The 17,433-nt window shown below is 33.3% G+C and overlaps 4 protein-coding genes across 4 annotated transcripts; 3 read left to right on the top strand and 1 right to left on the bottom strand.

Annotated features, from left to right (window-relative positions):
* The first annotated feature begins 568 nt into the window (after positions 1–568).
* LOC111518614 lies at positions 569–1,397 on the top strand. The gene is made up of 2 exons (XM_023175952.2): positions 569–651; positions 717–1,397. Exons 1-2 carry the CDS (start codon positions 645–647, stop codon positions 1,352–1,354), a joined length of 645 nt encoding a protein of 214 aa, XP_023031720.1. The 5' UTR covers positions 569–644; the 3' UTR covers positions 1,355–1,397.
* Positions 1,398–4,952: 3,555 nt separating this feature from the next.
* LOC6642357 lies at positions 4,953–6,341 on the bottom strand. Its single transcript, XM_002065344.3, has 2 exons — positions 6,022–6,341; positions 4,953–5,966 (listed from the first exon to the last, which is right to left on the bottom strand). Exons 1-2 carry the CDS (start codon positions 6,231–6,233, stop codon positions 5,291–5,293), a joined length of 888 nt encoding a protein of 295 aa, XP_002065380.1. The 5' UTR covers positions 6,234–6,341; the 3' UTR covers positions 4,953–5,290.
* A 663-nt stretch (positions 6,342–7,004) lies between these two features.
* LOC6642356 (putative uncharacterized protein DDB_G0271606) lies at positions 7,005–8,954 on the top strand. The gene is made up of 2 exons (XM_002065343.4): positions 7,005–7,527; positions 7,594–8,954. The coding sequence occupies exons 1-2, from the start codon at positions 7,151–7,153 to the stop codon at positions 8,651–8,653; spliced, it is 1,437 nt and encodes a 478-aa protein (XP_002065379.1). The 5' UTR covers positions 7,005–7,150; the 3' UTR covers positions 8,654–8,954.
* Positions 8,955–10,872: 1,918 nt separating this feature from the next.
* Positions 10,873–16,756, top strand: LOC6642235 (venom dipeptidyl peptidase 4). The gene is made up of 6 exons (XM_002065341.4): positions 10,873–11,230; positions 14,035–14,129; positions 14,188–15,104; positions 15,159–15,895; positions 15,956–16,167; positions 16,226–16,756. Exons 1-6 carry the CDS (start codon positions 11,053–11,055, stop codon positions 16,352–16,354), a joined length of 2,268 nt encoding a protein of 755 aa, XP_002065377.2. The 5' UTR covers positions 10,873–11,052; the 3' UTR covers positions 16,355–16,756.
* Positions 16,757–17,433: the final 677 nt, after the last annotated feature.

The following is a 17,433-nucleotide window of genomic DNA, read 5'->3' as shown; positions in this document are numbered from 1 at the left end:
AAAGTTATAATCCGATCGGATAAATACAACACAAGTTACAGTTAATTTAAATCGGTTCTGCTTAAGCGCTGCCTGCTTCCTACTACGCCATTGGTCGAAATGAACAGAGCAGCAGACCACACACACACACTCAGACGCAACGCTACATAATCTCTATATGTATGTGTGCCGTTGTTGCTTAGGGAATGAGGGAAAAAGAAGAAATTGTAGTACAAAAAAGTAATAATTTGCATGTTTTTTTTGTAGGTGACTTTTTTGATATAATATATATATTAATATAATATAATATAATATTAATATATTACATAGCTAAACTGGTTTATTCCGTAATAAGTAGATTACATTTGACCAATTAACAATTTTTAAAAGTTTTATTAAATGAGTGAAAGATATGGCTAAAGAGTAAATGTTTACTAATTACATAAGTTATAGAAGTTAGTTATAGTTTTCCTGTTTAACAAACATGATGTGTCTAGTGGTGATTTTAAAACCTGCGCGCTTCTTAGCAAACAGCTGTTCATTTAACCTTATACTGGTTTTCTTTACGTCATACTGGGATTGCTTACACTTATACTGGTTTTTTATTTGATGTCTATAATCTACACTTTTGTAATTTTGTGCGATTCTTCGGCTTAAAATAACTAATGGATTGTAAGAGAAATTTGTATAAAAACTTTATAAACAATTGCAGCAGTTTATCGTTAATGACTTTCCAGCTGATCCTGAGGAACAGAATGGCGATGATAAAGTTTGGTCTCCAAAGGCTATCAAATTACTGGTGTCCTTGTATTTGAAGAACAAGGATAATTTCCGCAATCCAAGCATCCGAAAGAAAGTCACCTGGCTGTCCATACTCGATGAGATGAAACGTAATGGCATTAAGGGTCACACAGTTATCAGTATAGATCGGAAATTTCGAAATCTGAAGAAGACATTCTTTGCCATACGAAAGAAGAAATTGGATCAAGTAATGACCACGATCAGATGGCAGTATTATGATGAAATGGAAAAGATATTCATCCATAATGATACAGATATACTACAGAATGAAGATAATCCTCATCCTCCAGTATGCAGTATTTTTGATATCATCAAAGAGGAGGGCATGTTCTATAATGAAGACGACTCCAATCATTCAAATCCAGGCTCTGTACTTAATGCCATTGAATCATATTCGAGTTCCCAAGAATCCCCTAGGAAAAGTAACTTTAAGGACAAAAGGACCTCACAGTGTAAAATTGAAGAATTGCATGGAATACGAGTGGCTCTCGAGCGATCGAATGAGATTCAACAAGAAAGAAATCAGCTTATTCGCACTTGCATTGAACATATGATTAAAAAGAACAAGATTTAATTAGTCAAGTCTCAATATTAACATTATTATCTTCCATCGCATATGTGTGAAATGTATTTAAATATACTTTAGGTGGGGTTGCGTCTGTGTGAGTATGCGTGTGCTGGCAGTGCTGAGCAGAGCCGTTTTATATAGACTGTAACTTGTTTTCTATTTATCCGATCTGATTAAAATTTTGGGATCCGATGTTTTATTTCCAAAACTATCACATTAGTAAATTTCATAGGTGTTCAATGAAAGACGTTAGTGTTTCTTGAAGTTATTAAATGTTTATTTATTTATATATATATATATATACATATATAGGCACTAGCACATAAACCAGTGACTAAAGGTTGTCGCAACCAACACATAAATTGGGTGGACCTCGGAATGAGATTACAAAGGTAGAGATGGGGGCCAAAGACACAGCGATGCACACCCGATGTAGCTACAATTGGTATCTGATCTTACTAAGAATCATGCCTTTCTTTTATAGTACAAAATAGCGAGCTCACCAGTGCATAGTTCGACATAGTGTTAGGTCAGCAAAGTACGTTTTTATTGATAATAGCTAACCATAGCATCTTAATTACCTAGGTCTTTATTGTTTACTGCTGACCATATCAGATCTACTTATGACTGATGAGCCATCGATATCTATAATCGGGTTACATACTTAATTGACATTTCCATCTTAATGTTAGCTTATTTTATATAATCTAAACACCAACAATAGGTATGTTCCAAATTGATCACCTATTTTTCCTATATAACAATATGATATGGTGGTCCGATCCTGATGATTTTCATACTTTATCTTAACCGGATTATAAGTAGCTTAAATCCCAGTTCTTTTTTAATCCCAATAGCTCTTAAGATAGCTGAGTAAACCGCATACGCATCGACGGACGGACGGACCGACATGGCTATATCGACTCAGCCTCTCATGCTGATCAAGAATATATATTCTTTGTGGGGTCGAAAACGTCTCCTTTTGTGCGTTACAAACAAGGGTATAAAAAAAAACATATTAATCCTAATAGATTATTTCTTTTTCCAAACTGTAACATTTTTTGTTTCCCTTCTACAAACCGGAATTTGATAATTTTTGCAGCAATTTAGTAAAACGTTTTTGTTGACTTTTGCACCTTACTACAACTATCCAAGAGCAATCACAAGAGGCAAGAACAATTACAACATCAATCAAAATGGCCACAAATTCCTCAATGTCTAATTGGACATAATTCTTGCTGACGACGACCCATACGGACAGGTGGATGCGGTTGATGATGCCGGCAGCAACTGAAGGCCATTTCCATGGTGACGTTCATGTTGAATGTATCATTAGTTTCTCCTTCCCTTTAACCCCCCCGTCCACCAGCCATCGAAGAAGCAATCAATCATTGTTGCTAAACATCTCAATCAGTTGACGGCATGCAAATTTCTCGAGAAGAAAAACGGAAGAAAGGAATAATTATGAGGCCGATGACGAGGAATGGCTGAATGGTTGGACTTTTCATTTGCAAAAGAAATGGAAAGTTTTATTCACATTGTCCTGAATTTCTTATCAATCGATTTTGGCATATTGTTTCGCAATTAATACTCCCACCAACAAAACACAGCATTTTCCTTACCACCCCCCTCAGGGTCATTAACACAAATGTGAAGTGTTTAAAACAAAAGAGGAAACCATTTTATTTCCTCAAGTGCTGTTGGCTTTTATGCCAGGAGCAATTCAATGTAATGCCAAAGCAATTACATGCAAAAAATGTAACCCACCCAAGCAATCACCCATTTAACAATTTTCAATTAATGCCAACTGAGACTTTCGGTTTACATTTTCCAAACAAGTCTCAGCTGGAGTTTTCATCACAAACCGATGGAGCCCATCAACATGAATGGAAACACGAACCACGAGTCCCTTAAAGGACCTCCAGATGGCAATGAAAAAGGTTCGAGCTAAGGGAAATATTTTAATTTTCATGCCTTTAACAAAAAGACATAGTTGACCAGATTGGTTTTTGGTTTATTATTGGAAAAATTGAAATAAAGAGTTCCTAAAGATTGAATGAAAAGATTATAAAGCTTAGAACTTCTCCAACTGACTTATATATGGAGATAATTAAGTATTTATCGAAATATCGAGACTTTTCGACTTGAAAAGTTTAGTTATTTCAACTGTTCGCATTTTTCAGTCTGAACATTTATTGAAATATTGAAACTCTTTATCAAAAAGTCCACAGTATTTGAGTGATTTAAATCCATATATCATTGTCTTTCTCCCCGAACACAGAAGTCATTAACCATCATTTTAAGTAGTAGGTAAATTGCTAATTGCCGTATTGCTATACGGATGAATCAATGAATTTATGTTTCATTATTATTTGTAAACACAATATTTAGTCAAAACACGAAAACTACAAAACATTGTAATCTTTTTCATTTCATTTTTCTGATAAAATAGTTTAGAATGAACTCGTTTGATGCTATTGATACCTTAGCCCCGACTCTTCTTTTATCAGTTTTTACACATTTTGGAGTTATATTTTTAATCGTAAACAACTACTTTTATAGATTAATAAGGCGCGACTCCTTTTAGAACCTTATTTTGATTTATGTGCAACTCTGTTTCAAATCAAACCAAATAATCAAGTAGGAAATTAAAATTTTTTTTTATCAATAAGAGGGCTCAAAATAAACTCAAGATGATTACAAACTCCCAAATGCTCTTTTGGTATAAAAACAAATCTAAAATGCCTATTCACTATTTCATAAATTTGTTAGTTATAATTGGCATTATCATAAATCGGTGAATTTGGGCATCTCTTAGACAATTTGCTCTTTCGGAGTTATAGATTCTTTTTTAATTATTTATTTAAATGATATTTGCTGAATTGTGGTTGAGAAAATCTGTTCCAAAAGGATTGAATCTATCAGCTACGACATCAATTATGTTACTGTTTGCATCTCGAAGTTGATTATCTTAAATATAGACGATATAATGTCCACTAAAGTATGATATCAAAATTAAACCCTTATTTAAGATGCCGAACGCTATGAAAATCTCTAATATTATGCTAAAAATTAAAGATTCTTCTAAAAGTTCCGAATATATGCAGCAAAAATTTAGTTTTTTTAAGAGTGAGCTGTTTAAAATCTAATTTAGCTATTAGTCTCAGAAATCTTAGTGATAAATTAAACAAACGGATCTGAAAATATCAAATTTTACGCAAATCTTTTCATCTTGAGTTACTTCATAGTAATAAAGTTAGGTCATGGAAAAAAAAAACGATTTTTTCCTTTGTACAACCTTTTGAAATTAGATTAAATTCAACATTATCTTTCATAATCGAGAAAATATCAATTAAAAACATTTTTCTGTTTGGAATCCCTTGCAGTTTTTTACGGACGACCTACTGTTCTTTTGCTGATTAAAGATTTAACATTGGAAAGATTCATAATTGAGAAGAAGCTTATCTATCTACTGCTTATTCTTAATCACATGCAATTTACTTAAATCTCTTATCAGTCTTACTATAAGATTATAATAAGAATTTCAAAAGGAAATGTAAAAAAACAATTTTCGTTTTTATACTAAATAAGTGGGGCAAGTCAATTTGCACTTTATATTGTCAATATCCTTGCCGTTAGCCGAATTTCATGTTGGCTTTATTTGGATGTAAAGAAACTAAAAAAAATATACACGTCTTAAATGTAATTCAATTTGTACATTGTTGTCACTTAGATTAGGTTTCTATGGCTTATGCTAAGAAAGGAACTCGAATAATTAGAAAAAAAACAAAATTGATTCCAAAATCAAATCTACAACAGTTTGGAAAATAAAGCTATTAAATTCATTAATCATTTTTTGTTAGAAAAAAATATAAACATTTGTATTATTTGTACAAATGTATAACAAGTAGAATATTGAATGGCGTTTTTTGGGATAACAAACTAAGGAACGGGTGTCTTTTGAAGATTCTTTAGAACAGTCTCTTGTCCTTGTATCCAAATTTTGAAATTCTGCTCTAAAACCTTTAACTGAAGTTCTCTCATTTCAAGATCGGCTATAAAGCAATCATTTTGTTCCTCAAGCACGTCGTTTTCCTTGCGCAAACGTTCAATGTGAGCAAGGGTAATGAGTCCTGTGCGTGGCATAATGCTGCGCCGTCGTCTTTGTCTTGCAGTGGATGCAAGATTGGGAACAGTAAATGGCGATGCTTCTGAGTCTATGGCAAATGTCTCCAAACTTCGATTGGCCGGTGCCAAAGGAGGCCGTCTCGATGGCCATTCATCATGTTCATCGTCCATGTGCTCATCAGTCTTAAATTGTGTGTCATGTGAGTAGATGGGTTCAGGATTCGCACTTGGATCTTCGTAATCTCCCCTCTCTATAAAGGCACAACCATCGGGATCGTGATTGAATCGTAAATGATTCATGGGAGTCAACACATATGGACGAAAATCTGGAATTTCCTGTCTTATTTTAGTCTCTGCCTGTGCCAAAACTCTTCTCTGATGGTGGACATCGGGCCTAGGTTCACTTGGATTAAGGACACATTCCACCAATGGATATAAACGCCAATCCGAGATGTACTCCTTATCCGCCAATATGCGTCCGCTTTCGATTCTAAGAGTTTTCGATTAGAAATTTGTTTTTACTAGTTTAATTCATTTCAACTTACATGTATTTATTTTTATAACTATTAAGGCGTCGTCGCACTTCCTGCTTATTCAATTTAATTCCATATTGTTGCAGTCCAAAAGAAATCTCCCGAAAGATGGGTAAATTCTCCTTATATGAAGTTATCTCAGTAACTTTTTCGCGCCACAAAGTCACCAGTATCGCCTCCTCATATGAGGTATAGTAGCGTAATCGCAAATGTTTGGCCGACATTTTGTGTTATTATATCATGTAGATTTTTACACAAATATTAGTTTACAAATCCTAAGTTTTTTTTTAACCAAACAAAAATTTGTTTTTAGCTACGTGACTGCGCACCGTATTGGCTAAGCCGAAAAATGCCAAAAAAAAAAAAAAAATACCGCAACCCAGGTATTGACTGCGTTAAATGCCCTGGAATAAAAATACCAACTATTTAAAGTTAATAAGAAAATATTCAATTATTTATTATTTTAATGTATATAACCCAAAAACAAGAAAACTACAATATTAAAAACACATTAAAATTTTGAATAATTTTGCTTTTCTAAATTTATGATAATCTTAAAAATGTTTTGAATTAATTTTATTATTATATAGAAAAATATAAATCCATTTTCTTGAAATAATCCCATTATATATTGTAATTTTATTATTATATAGAAACATATAAATTTATTGAAATAATATATTACATCACTATGTTATAGTTTCAAATTCCTATTCTATGTTTATTAAAGAAATCTTAGCTGTACAAGTACAAAATTATTTATTTTGGTGTTCTTAAAAATAACATTTGAAAAGAGTATAAATGTTTATTGGATTTTTTATTATATTAATACTGATTTGATTTACAAATTTATTCAATCGGTTTTAATCTCTTTTTAAATACACAACTTTTGCCTGATGGCAACCCTGATCATCCATGTATTTAGTATTTTTACCCTGATTCGGTATATTTCCTCGAGCATTTTTGCACACTATTCTGTGTACTTCTTGTTGTTGATAAAAAAAAAACCTAAAGAAATGCAAAAATTTTTGGCTTCCTTGGCAAAATAAAACATTGTTGTCAAATGAATTTTTTGATTGTGTAACTGTTAATGGTGACTTGAAGTAAATTGTCAAAATTGAAACGTTCTTTTGGGAAACCTATGGAATACGAAACACTAAATTTAAGTGGAAGCGGCGGTTCTGCCTCTGGCGGCTCCTCGAGTAACATAAACAGCGGCGTTTCCTATGAGCCCGAAGCTGGGATGTGCGGCGGCGGAGTAGCTACTACTGGGGCAGCAATAGAGCCCACCTCGATGATGGATGGCAAGGCCAAGGAGAAGTCTCGTCGCTATTGGATGCCCAGCGAGGAGGAGCGTCTCTATGAGATCTGGGGACGTGACAATTGGCGATTGACCAGAACTGGCAAAAATACAATATTCTTTGGACAATGGGCCGAGGAACTGAAAGAAAGATATGCAGTGGATGTAAAGCCCGAAGAAATACAAATGAAGGTGAATCAGACGAGGGCCAAGTTCAGGTAAGAAGTCAACAAAGTCTACGGGAAACGATCACAAATTACTGATAATTATCACCTCGAATTTAGATCGGTTAAGAAACAAATACAAGCAGATCCCTCAAGCTATGCCACACGTTGGAAGAAATATGATATAATCAACAAGATATTGAAAAATTTGCATAGACCGAAGAATGCAGAACCATTGCCGGCATCGGCATTGCTCAACAATCGGGATGTGACACCGCCACGAGAGGATGAGCGACAAACACCTGAGCCGACGGTGCAGCCACAGTCTCAGACACAGGGACAGCAGCTGTTGAATCTGGCAACAGCTGAGGGAACACCAGCTACAGCATCGACAGCGGAAACTACAAATAATTTTAATCATCTTAACAATAACAACAATAATAACAATAGTTTAGGTTTTAGCACCGAATTATTTACAGATCAATATGATGAGGTGAAACAGGAATATGATGATGATTATGAACGTTCCATGCCATTTCAAGATCAACTACAGCAGTATTCACCAGCCGAGCCCAGTCAATTGCTTGAGTTGCAGACGCCACAGCAACAGCAACAACAACAACAGCAGCAGCAGCAACAACAACAACAACAACAATTTCAATCCCAAACTTCATATGAGTCGTCCTTCCCCTATAATAATCACAATTCAAACAATGTGATAGTATCGAGCTCCACTCCTCCCTTGGGTCAGCAGCCCATCACAGCTGTCGCCTATATAAATAGTACGAATAATACCATTTCAGTTGCCACCAATGGCGGCGGCGGTGGTCAATTACCGTCCGTTGCGGTTGCAACTCCAAATCCCTCACCATCCGGCGGCTGTATGCCCATACCAACACCCCGGAAACGAGGTCGGCCCTTTGGCTCGGTTAATCCTCCCTCAACTGATTCTCTCGAAGCCCTCTACATGGAGGAAGTGCGTCGAAAGAACAACATATTGCAAGAGCAAACGAAAATTTCACGTCAACGCTTGGAAATCGAAGAGCGTAAATTCAACTTGATGCAAACATTTTTCCCCAAATGTGTGGAACAGCAAACTCAAATACTATTAAGGCTATCGCAGCTCGAGAAGCAGCAACAGTTGCCAGGAATACAACAACAATCGTCGCCGCCCGAGTAGGCACATACAATTAAATAATTTCAGTTTATATTTTAAGTTTTAACTAAAACAAAAAACAATGTGTTTACTTTATAGTTTTTTTGATAAGTTTAAGAGCCGAAAAACCGAAACATACAGACAATTCACTATGTAGTCTTATATGTAGGTATGTGTATTTTGTTTAAATTATTGCAAAATATATCACTATTATATTTTACATACATACATAAATACGATCCTGTTTGTACACTTAAGTCCGCAAGATAATAACTTAAATAAAAATAAATGTAAAGAATGGTTCATACATTTTTGCCATCGCTTATTTGTTTAATCAATTTCTTAATTTAGATTTTAAATTGAACTTGAACTTGAACTAAAAATATAAAATGACTAATTCACTCCTTATTGACTGAAATTTATATATTTAATGCATTATAATGAGAATTTGGTTTGAATACTTCTTAAAAATTAAACTGACCAAAATTATTTTATTTGTTTATAACATTTCAAAATCAAAAATGAACAAATGTCTTTACTTCTGCTCTGATTGTAAAATATATAGTTCCATCTTCTACATTTTAGCTATATTTTTGAAGATTCTATGGAATCTTTTGCAAATACAGCAAAGTTATAATAACATTTATTTTTCATTGATAATTAACTTTTATTTTATTTTATTTTATTTTAACTTAAAATAATGTCTTTAGAAAATTAACATATTTGAAAAAAGGAACGTTATGCGCAGAGTTGCCAGAAGTTTTTAATAAAACAGACGCCATGGCAACACTAAAATTAATTATTAGGCGCGTGAAAATTTAAATCGTAATTATGCAAGACCAGTTTCAGTTAAGTCTAGTTTGAGTCCTCATTTATTTTATATGTGTAGGAACATAATAAACCATATAAAAATTCATTTTAATTATTTTAGAAGCAGTTCTTTTTTAATTCGAGGAAACTGTGTCTTTAAAATGGATGTTTGACTGTATATATGAATGAATATACATACCTATAATTAGCACCTTTTATTCATGCAAAAACATGCCTAATAGGATTTTAATTGTTGTATAAAATCAAATTAATTAATGTAGCAAAAAATGTGGGACAGTATTTAAAGAAATTAGTTGTCTATTTTGGCACTAAGAATTCTATTCATTCATAACTTAAAAAATGTTTGGCAAGTTGCTTATTTGTTTATTATCTTTTTTTGTTGCAAATTGAACACTTCATTTCCTAAATATCTATACATTTTATTATTCTATAAAGAAAGAATTGCAAACAACAAAAGATTACTAAGGGTTTCTTTACGATTTAAATGAAGTTTAATAAGTTCATACGTAATAGATATTTAAATCTATTTAGTATTTTAATGGACAAAGGCTTAAATATAAGTTAGATTGGAATTTAAATACTCGCAATCATTGTTCATAGACCGTTTTTAAATTACAAAACATTTGAAAATTTATATTAATTTTATGTTTATTTCAAAACAATGAATACTTTTTCTTATTGCATACATAATACCATAACATACATATTCTTGTCGCTTATTTTTAAGCCTTAAATATCTGATATTCCACTATTTTTCATCACTCTATTCAAAGAAGACTTTCTAACTACTTGGTCCTGGAAGAAAACAAAACTTTTTAGTAATTTCGCGATTCATTTCTAATTTTTTAGGACGATGCATTTAAGCCGTCAATGTTTCAACTACTTTAACCCATCTTACAATCAGGTTTATTCAATTCAAACATATGTTCTGGCTAGTTTCAGGTTTGGAAATGCAAAAAAGTGGCAAGGGGTAAAGTCATAAGAATTCAGGAGAGTTTTTAATGTAATTCGATCGATTTGGCCAAATGGGGCTGTCTTCGTTTCTGCAATTTGGCAACGAATTGGCTCAAGATTTTGGCATAGAGCCCTTTTACTGTTTAGCTTATTGACAGGTAGTCGAAGTAAATGACACCTTGTGATTACCAACAATTGTTAGGGTAGGCTTTGGTCTGTCTGTGAAAAAAATATAGTTTACTACAGCATTCACTTGAATATTACTAAATCTGGATTTTAATACCATCTTCTCGGAACTAGTGGGAGAACAATGAACAATTTCAGAGAGCGGCTTTGATGCTTATCACATATCATTCTCCACCATTCTCAATCTCTCTCTCTCTCTACCTATTTGCCTTGTTTTTTTGCTCTCCTCTTTCTCTATCTTGTTTTGCTGTCGCCACGTTAATTGTTGATTATAAATTGATTTCTGATTCAGTTGCCGTTAGCCCGTGGGCCCTGCCAGTTGTCGTTTTGTCGCTGCACTGCGTCGACTTGTTGATTTGTCCGTCGTTTTTTGTGATCTGCGTGTGAAGTAATAAAACAAAAATATATATAACTTTTTAATTTGTTTTCTGGCTTGTAAATGACGTCAAATTATGCTTGAAAAATTGCATTTGAATTCGTGGCTTGTCGTTGCGGTTATTGTTCTTGGTCTCAGTTATAATGAGTCGGCGGTCATTCAGCGGGTGGCAGAGGAGAAGACACCATGGGATTTGAGCTCAGCCTTGTCGGGTACCTCAGGGCTACGTACCTTCAATGGCACTTGGATAACAGGTAAGTTTTTATCCAAAGAGAAGGTTTCTAATGATTCTCCTTTAATATTTGTGGCCAATCAAGTTGACAAAATATTAAACTTGTATAAATATTTACACACTTTTTTTACATATTCAATATCCAAGTTTATTTGCTTAAACAAAAAAAAGCTGGCTATTTCTGGTCTTTAATGCTTCAATCCGTGACTTGGCAAACACAATGCTAATGTGTATATTATGGTTTTGAACTTGAAGCCCGTTCGATGAACTCATTTCTAGGTAGTAGCTTTTTCTTTTTTATTTGTTATCATCCTGGGAGAATTTCAATGCCTAGTGTGTGGTTTTTCACACTGTCATAAAAGGCCATGCAGCATGGGAAGCCCCCAGTGTATTTATTTTCTTATCAATAACTTGACAATGCTTCAACTAATAGGTCATTCAATTAAAAAAATCTACATACATACAGGCAACTATTTAGCATAGATAGTAAAAGTGGATTACAGGTCATTTGCCCTTGACTATGGCTTGAAGTAGTTACAAATGTCTTTAACTGAATGATCAATTAATTGCTTAATGCTACATTTTATAAGTCATTGGCTTTGACATCAATGAATTACAAGAAACATATTTTGCTTAGCTGGTCATACATCGTGTTAGCTTAATGTAATTTAATTAACAAGATGATGTATTAGACAACAATTCATATAAAACTTAAGAAACCTTAATAGTAAGTTTATTAAGTTTATTTTACAACTACATATTCCAGAGGTTCGTATAGTTTTATACAAATTGTTGTCTAATACATCATTTTGTTACAGAATTAAATTTAAAATTTACAAGTTACTGCCAAAAAAAAATAAACAAAGTTGTATATTTAAATGTAAAATCTTCGACTTTTTAAACATTGAACAATTCGAATTTGCTCTTGCAAGTGACAATCTGAAAATTGCATATTATAGTTAACTAATCGAAAAGAATGTGTGTTTTATTTTCTTCTTTTGGGTTTTAATCACTAAAGTTACGAACTATATCTTGGGTTTAATCTTATCATTCATAAATTATAAACATTAGTACCCAAGCAATTTGATTGTCGCTGCTTATCATCACATTTTGTGGTTTATTAGACGAACATGGCTTAGATAATGTCATTGGTGGTAGTTCTGTCTATATATTTCAAACTTTTTAGTGAAATCAGGTAAAAACGCTTTGTTTTTTTTTGTGGGCTGTTTTTGTTGTTGTAACTTTTCAATTTCACTTACTGTGTTTGTGTGTTTTGTTCCACTTTGGCACTTGACCAAATGCCAATTATTTGGCTCTAATTGAAATCTGGCATGGCTGATGTTATAGATTTTATTTTTTTACGTTGCGCTACTTAAGCCGATTCGTCTCGTAAATTGAATTCTAAGATTCGAATTCGTGGAATGACCGAAGTATTAAATTCATATAGAATAGAATCTAAAAGTAATTATCAAATTTTAAGCATAAAGAGTTTATGCTCACAAGCGTAAAGTTAAGCATTATAATATATGCAAAGGAATACAAAGAATACAAAGACTGGGATATATAAAGACACCCAATCAGGGTATATTAATAACTCCGTCATAAATCACTATTTATATAGGAATTTGTACATCGGCTTAAGGCATTACCTTTGGTCAAGAATTACCTCAGTCGTAAACAATGTGTTGGAAATATGTAGTTAATTTTTAAGTAGTTCTTTATAATTTATATTTGTAGTGGCAAGATTGTTATCGAAGTTGAAATGTTTACATAAAGATTTAGAAGATAAAGGGAGAAAATTGAACAAGCTAAATGCATACACCTGCTTTAATATCTCAAGTGGTTTCGAATTCTTGAGTTAAAAAAATAAGAATTTAAAGTTTTTTTAAGCCCTTTTTCATATTGTATTCATAGTTGATCAATTTCTTTTGCCACTTAGAAGATATACAGTCATTAACTAATGACATAATCAAAACTTCGAATAAAACATCTATAAAGAAGAACATCTATTCTATAAAGAAACGGTATGATTTTCTTATCAACATAACCGCTTATATAATATTATTTCGAAAAACAAATATTAAACAAATATTAAAATTGCATTTTAATGATAATATTAAAAAGAGAAATTAAGTTATTAAACTCATAATTATCTTGTTTCTCAGTATAGAAACAAAACCTGTTGTTATTAATGTTTTTTTTTAACATTTCACTCAATGACACACTGGTCGGCAAAAAATATATTTGTCATTGTTTATTTTTTTATTTTCCAATTTATAATACAAATTTTGGCCTTATATTTAATAATTTATTAATAAAAACAAACATATATATTAAGTCACATATTTTTGATCTTTTTGCAAGCTAATCTAACTTTTTGAAAGGGTTACTGAGCAATCTAATTGTAAGATCTAAGGTTATAGAAAGACTTAAAGCATGTGATTTAAAGAGCTTGCAGTTAAAGTTATCATAGGGGTTTTTCAATAAGATTAAAAATGGAAGATAACTACAAGCTTTGGTAACACTTCGTTTAAAAACCATCAAGTGGCAAGGGCACGTTTTTTCTTAAGCCTTTCTATTTAGGGCAGTAAAAGGTTAAAACGTAAGTCTACGTGCCAGGTGGAAAATTATACAGACTTAGTCGATATGATCTTTGGATAACGACATATCTCCGCCATCATATCATCACGCGGAATTATGACCTTTCATAGTAACATAAGTAAACTCGGTTGAAATTAGATTTTTAAGAAACTCTTCTAATATGCATTTTATAAAAAAGTATTCAAAATGTTCACTTATTAATATTTGTTTTTTATTTCTCCACAGATGAAGAGTTTTATTATATTGCCAGTGATAGATCTATATACAAATATAATGCAGCCACCAAGACGAATGCGCTATACTTTAGCTCAGCATTTTTGGTAAATTTTACTCAAACTTTTTATTTCACTTTGTTAATTATTGTATATTAACTTTCAGAATAATTATTCGGGTGCAACTTTTACACTTTCACCGGATAATACGAAAATCTTAGTACGTCACAATTTGACGGAGAAATTCCGTCATTCGTATATTGCTCAATATGATGTTTATGATATCGCAACTGATACTTCCATTCAAATTCATGGAGGTGAAAAGTTACAATATTGCGACTGGTCACCATCGAGAAATCGTCTGGCCTATGTCTACCTGAACAATGTGTATATACATTTTAGTGAAAATAACGAGATTAAGATAACAGTCGATGGCGTCGATGGCATAGTTTATAATGGTGTCCCCGATTGGGTCTATGAGGAGGAAGTGCTAAGCAGCGGCAGTGCCATTTGGTGGTCAGGAGATGGTAGCAAATTGGCTGTAGGATTTTTCAATGATACAGAAGTTGAAACTTTCCGATATTTCCTTTACGGCGACGGTGATGAAACTTTCTATCAATACCCCCACGAAGAGGATCTGAAGTATCCAAAAGCAGGCACCAAGAATCCCTCTGTATATTTACGAGTCTATGACTTGACGAATGATGATCCTGCAATGCAAAAGATCGATGCTCCCTCTGAAATAGTCGGCGAAGATCATATTCTACAGAATGTAGTTTGGTCGAATAACACACATTTGCTTGTCACTTGGCTAAATCGTCGCCAGAATTTGTCTTCAATCCAAAGTTGTTGGCACACGGGTGAGTGTACAGAAGTCACTAGATTGAGTGAACCCAACGGTTGGATATCTCTGAGTACACCGACTTGCCTGAGCACTGGCACCAATTGTATCTTTGCCAATTACATTGGCAATTGGTATCAAGTGTGGAATTTGAATTTGAATACCGGAGTTAATAGCTGGCAATCGAGGGGTAACTTTACAGTACTTACGGTTTATGGATACGATGAGACCAATGATAAACTGTAAGTAAGTGAACTAAAATGTAATATGACTAAATTGATTTTTTAAAATTTTAGTTACTATCAGGCCACTCAAGTGGGAGATCCTTCCGTTTATCATGTCTACAGTAATGATGACTGCCTCAGTTGCAAGCAATTGGATGTGGACGGTGTACCCTGTCTTTATGCAAGTGCCAGATTTAGTAAATCTTTCTCCTACTACACATTGACCTGCTCGGGTCCAACTCCGTCTTATACTCGCATATTTGAAGCCTCTTCACACACTCTAGTCTCTGATTGGGAACCGAACACAGAGTATCGCCAGAGAATCGCAAATAAACAACTTGCTTCATATGAATTTATGAATGTTACTCTTGGTGATGGCAGCATTGGTTATGCCAAATTGGCTTTTCCACCCAACTTCAATAAGACCAAGAAATATCCCCTCATTGTGGTAGTATATCAGGGACCAGATTCAGTTAGGATAACAAATGCCTTCACTTTGGGTTATGAGGCATTCTTGACCACTTCAAGAGATACTATATACGCGTATATAGATGGTCGAGGTACTGGTAATAAGGGTAAGGATATACTTTTCTCTGTAAACAATGATTTGGGTGATCACGAAGTAGAAGATCAACTATTGGTCACAAAATGGTTCCAAGATAACTTACCCTATGTGGATCCTAATCGCTGTGCCATCTGGGGCTGGAGCTATGGTGGTTACATGACAGCCAGAACCATACAAAAGGATAATGACAAGATATTCCAATGTGGTGTATCAGTGGCACCAGTCACATCTTGGCTGTACTATGGTAAGTTATAGTTTAATGCAACAATCATGGAAATTAATTACAAATATATTTGCCTTTTAGATACCATTTATACGGAACGGTATATGGGTTTGCCCACTGAGAGTGACAATTGGAAAAAGTACAATGAGAGTAGTGTCTTCAATAATCTGGAGAATTTCCGCACCCATGATTATCTGCTCATCCACGGCTCTGGCGATGATAATGTTCACTATCAAAATTCATTAGTTTTCTCAAAATTGCTACAGAAAGCGGATATACAATTCGAAGAACAGGTGAGTAGTTGAGAACATCAAAATGATTTCATTGACTTGATGTATTTTCCTTCAACAGACATACACCGATGAAAATCATGGTATTGGCAATCATCTAATACATTTGTATAATACCATTGATCAATTTTGGATCAATTGCCTTGGATTGGAGGTTAAAGAAGATGCTGAATTAGCAAAGGCATTTTAATCCTAGTCATGTGTAAGGACATGCCAATAGGATAACAATTGCTATGTACAGTAAAAGAGTCGCAAATAATCTGCCAACCTTAAATAACTGTGGGCATTAAATTTACTACATAAACTTGTCTATTCTTTAGGCAAATTAACTGTGTTTTAAATTATATACTAACCCCCCACTTAAGCAGATTTTTATAACCTTTTAAACTCTAGTAATTTCTTTTGTATTCTGCCAAAATATTTAATGCCTTAACGATGATTGTGAGAACGAGTGAGTTTTGTATTACATTTGTATTTTAAGATACCGGCAAACCCGAGTTTCCTAAGGTTTCTTTTAATTAACTAAACTTAAAACATGTATTTAATTTAAAAGAACGAGAATACCAAATAAATGTAAAATGTTCATTTAAAATTTGTCAAATACTTATGAAATGGCTTTTGTAGGAAAACTTTACAGGTTGGCAACGACTTGAAATCGTTATGGCCATATAATATCATAAACTGCAATATTCTGCATATCCTAAGAAAATTAAATTTAATTTCTTTACTTTTTTTAAAAGCTTAATTTATTTATTTGTTATAAGTATAGGATATAGTTGCAAACTAACAACCTAACTATGTTTTACAAGCACTGGTAACTAAGGTCTTCGGCTTAGACGAAAAACTACATTTATACACTAGCCTGGGATTCCAACCTGGATCCACGTTGTTCAGTTGCCTAAATGACTGGGCAACTTACATAGACAACTCTTTTACCGAGGACTGCTAAAAGCTGAATATGTGCAATCAAAATGAGATATACAATGTATTTTTAATGGGGCTATATCCTTGACATTCGCGTTTTACAGAAATTCAAAAAAAATTGTGGTTCTTAAAAATGAGTAATAAGCTAACTAAATGGACTTTCTATATAATATATAAATACAGCTTATACATAAAAATTGGTTGCTTTCCAGAAAGCTATCAGTATGAAATTTTAGATAAATTTTAGAGCTAAAACTGCAAAATAAATTACAAAATTTTCATGGTATCTCACTGGTAGTATAACTACGGATGAAACAAGTCAATGTTTCGATTATAGGGGAATTC

This window comes from Drosophila willistoni (assembly GCF_018902025.1).
Source record: "Drosophila willistoni isolate 14030-0811.24 chromosome 2R unlocalized genomic scaffold, UCI_dwil_1.1 Seg167, whole genome shotgun sequence".
Lineage (NCBI taxonomy): Eukaryota > Metazoa > Arthropoda > Insecta > Diptera > Drosophilidae > Drosophila > Drosophila willistoni.
Note: the sequence above shows the minus strand (reverse complement) of the source record. Positions and strands in the feature narration are given on the sequence as shown.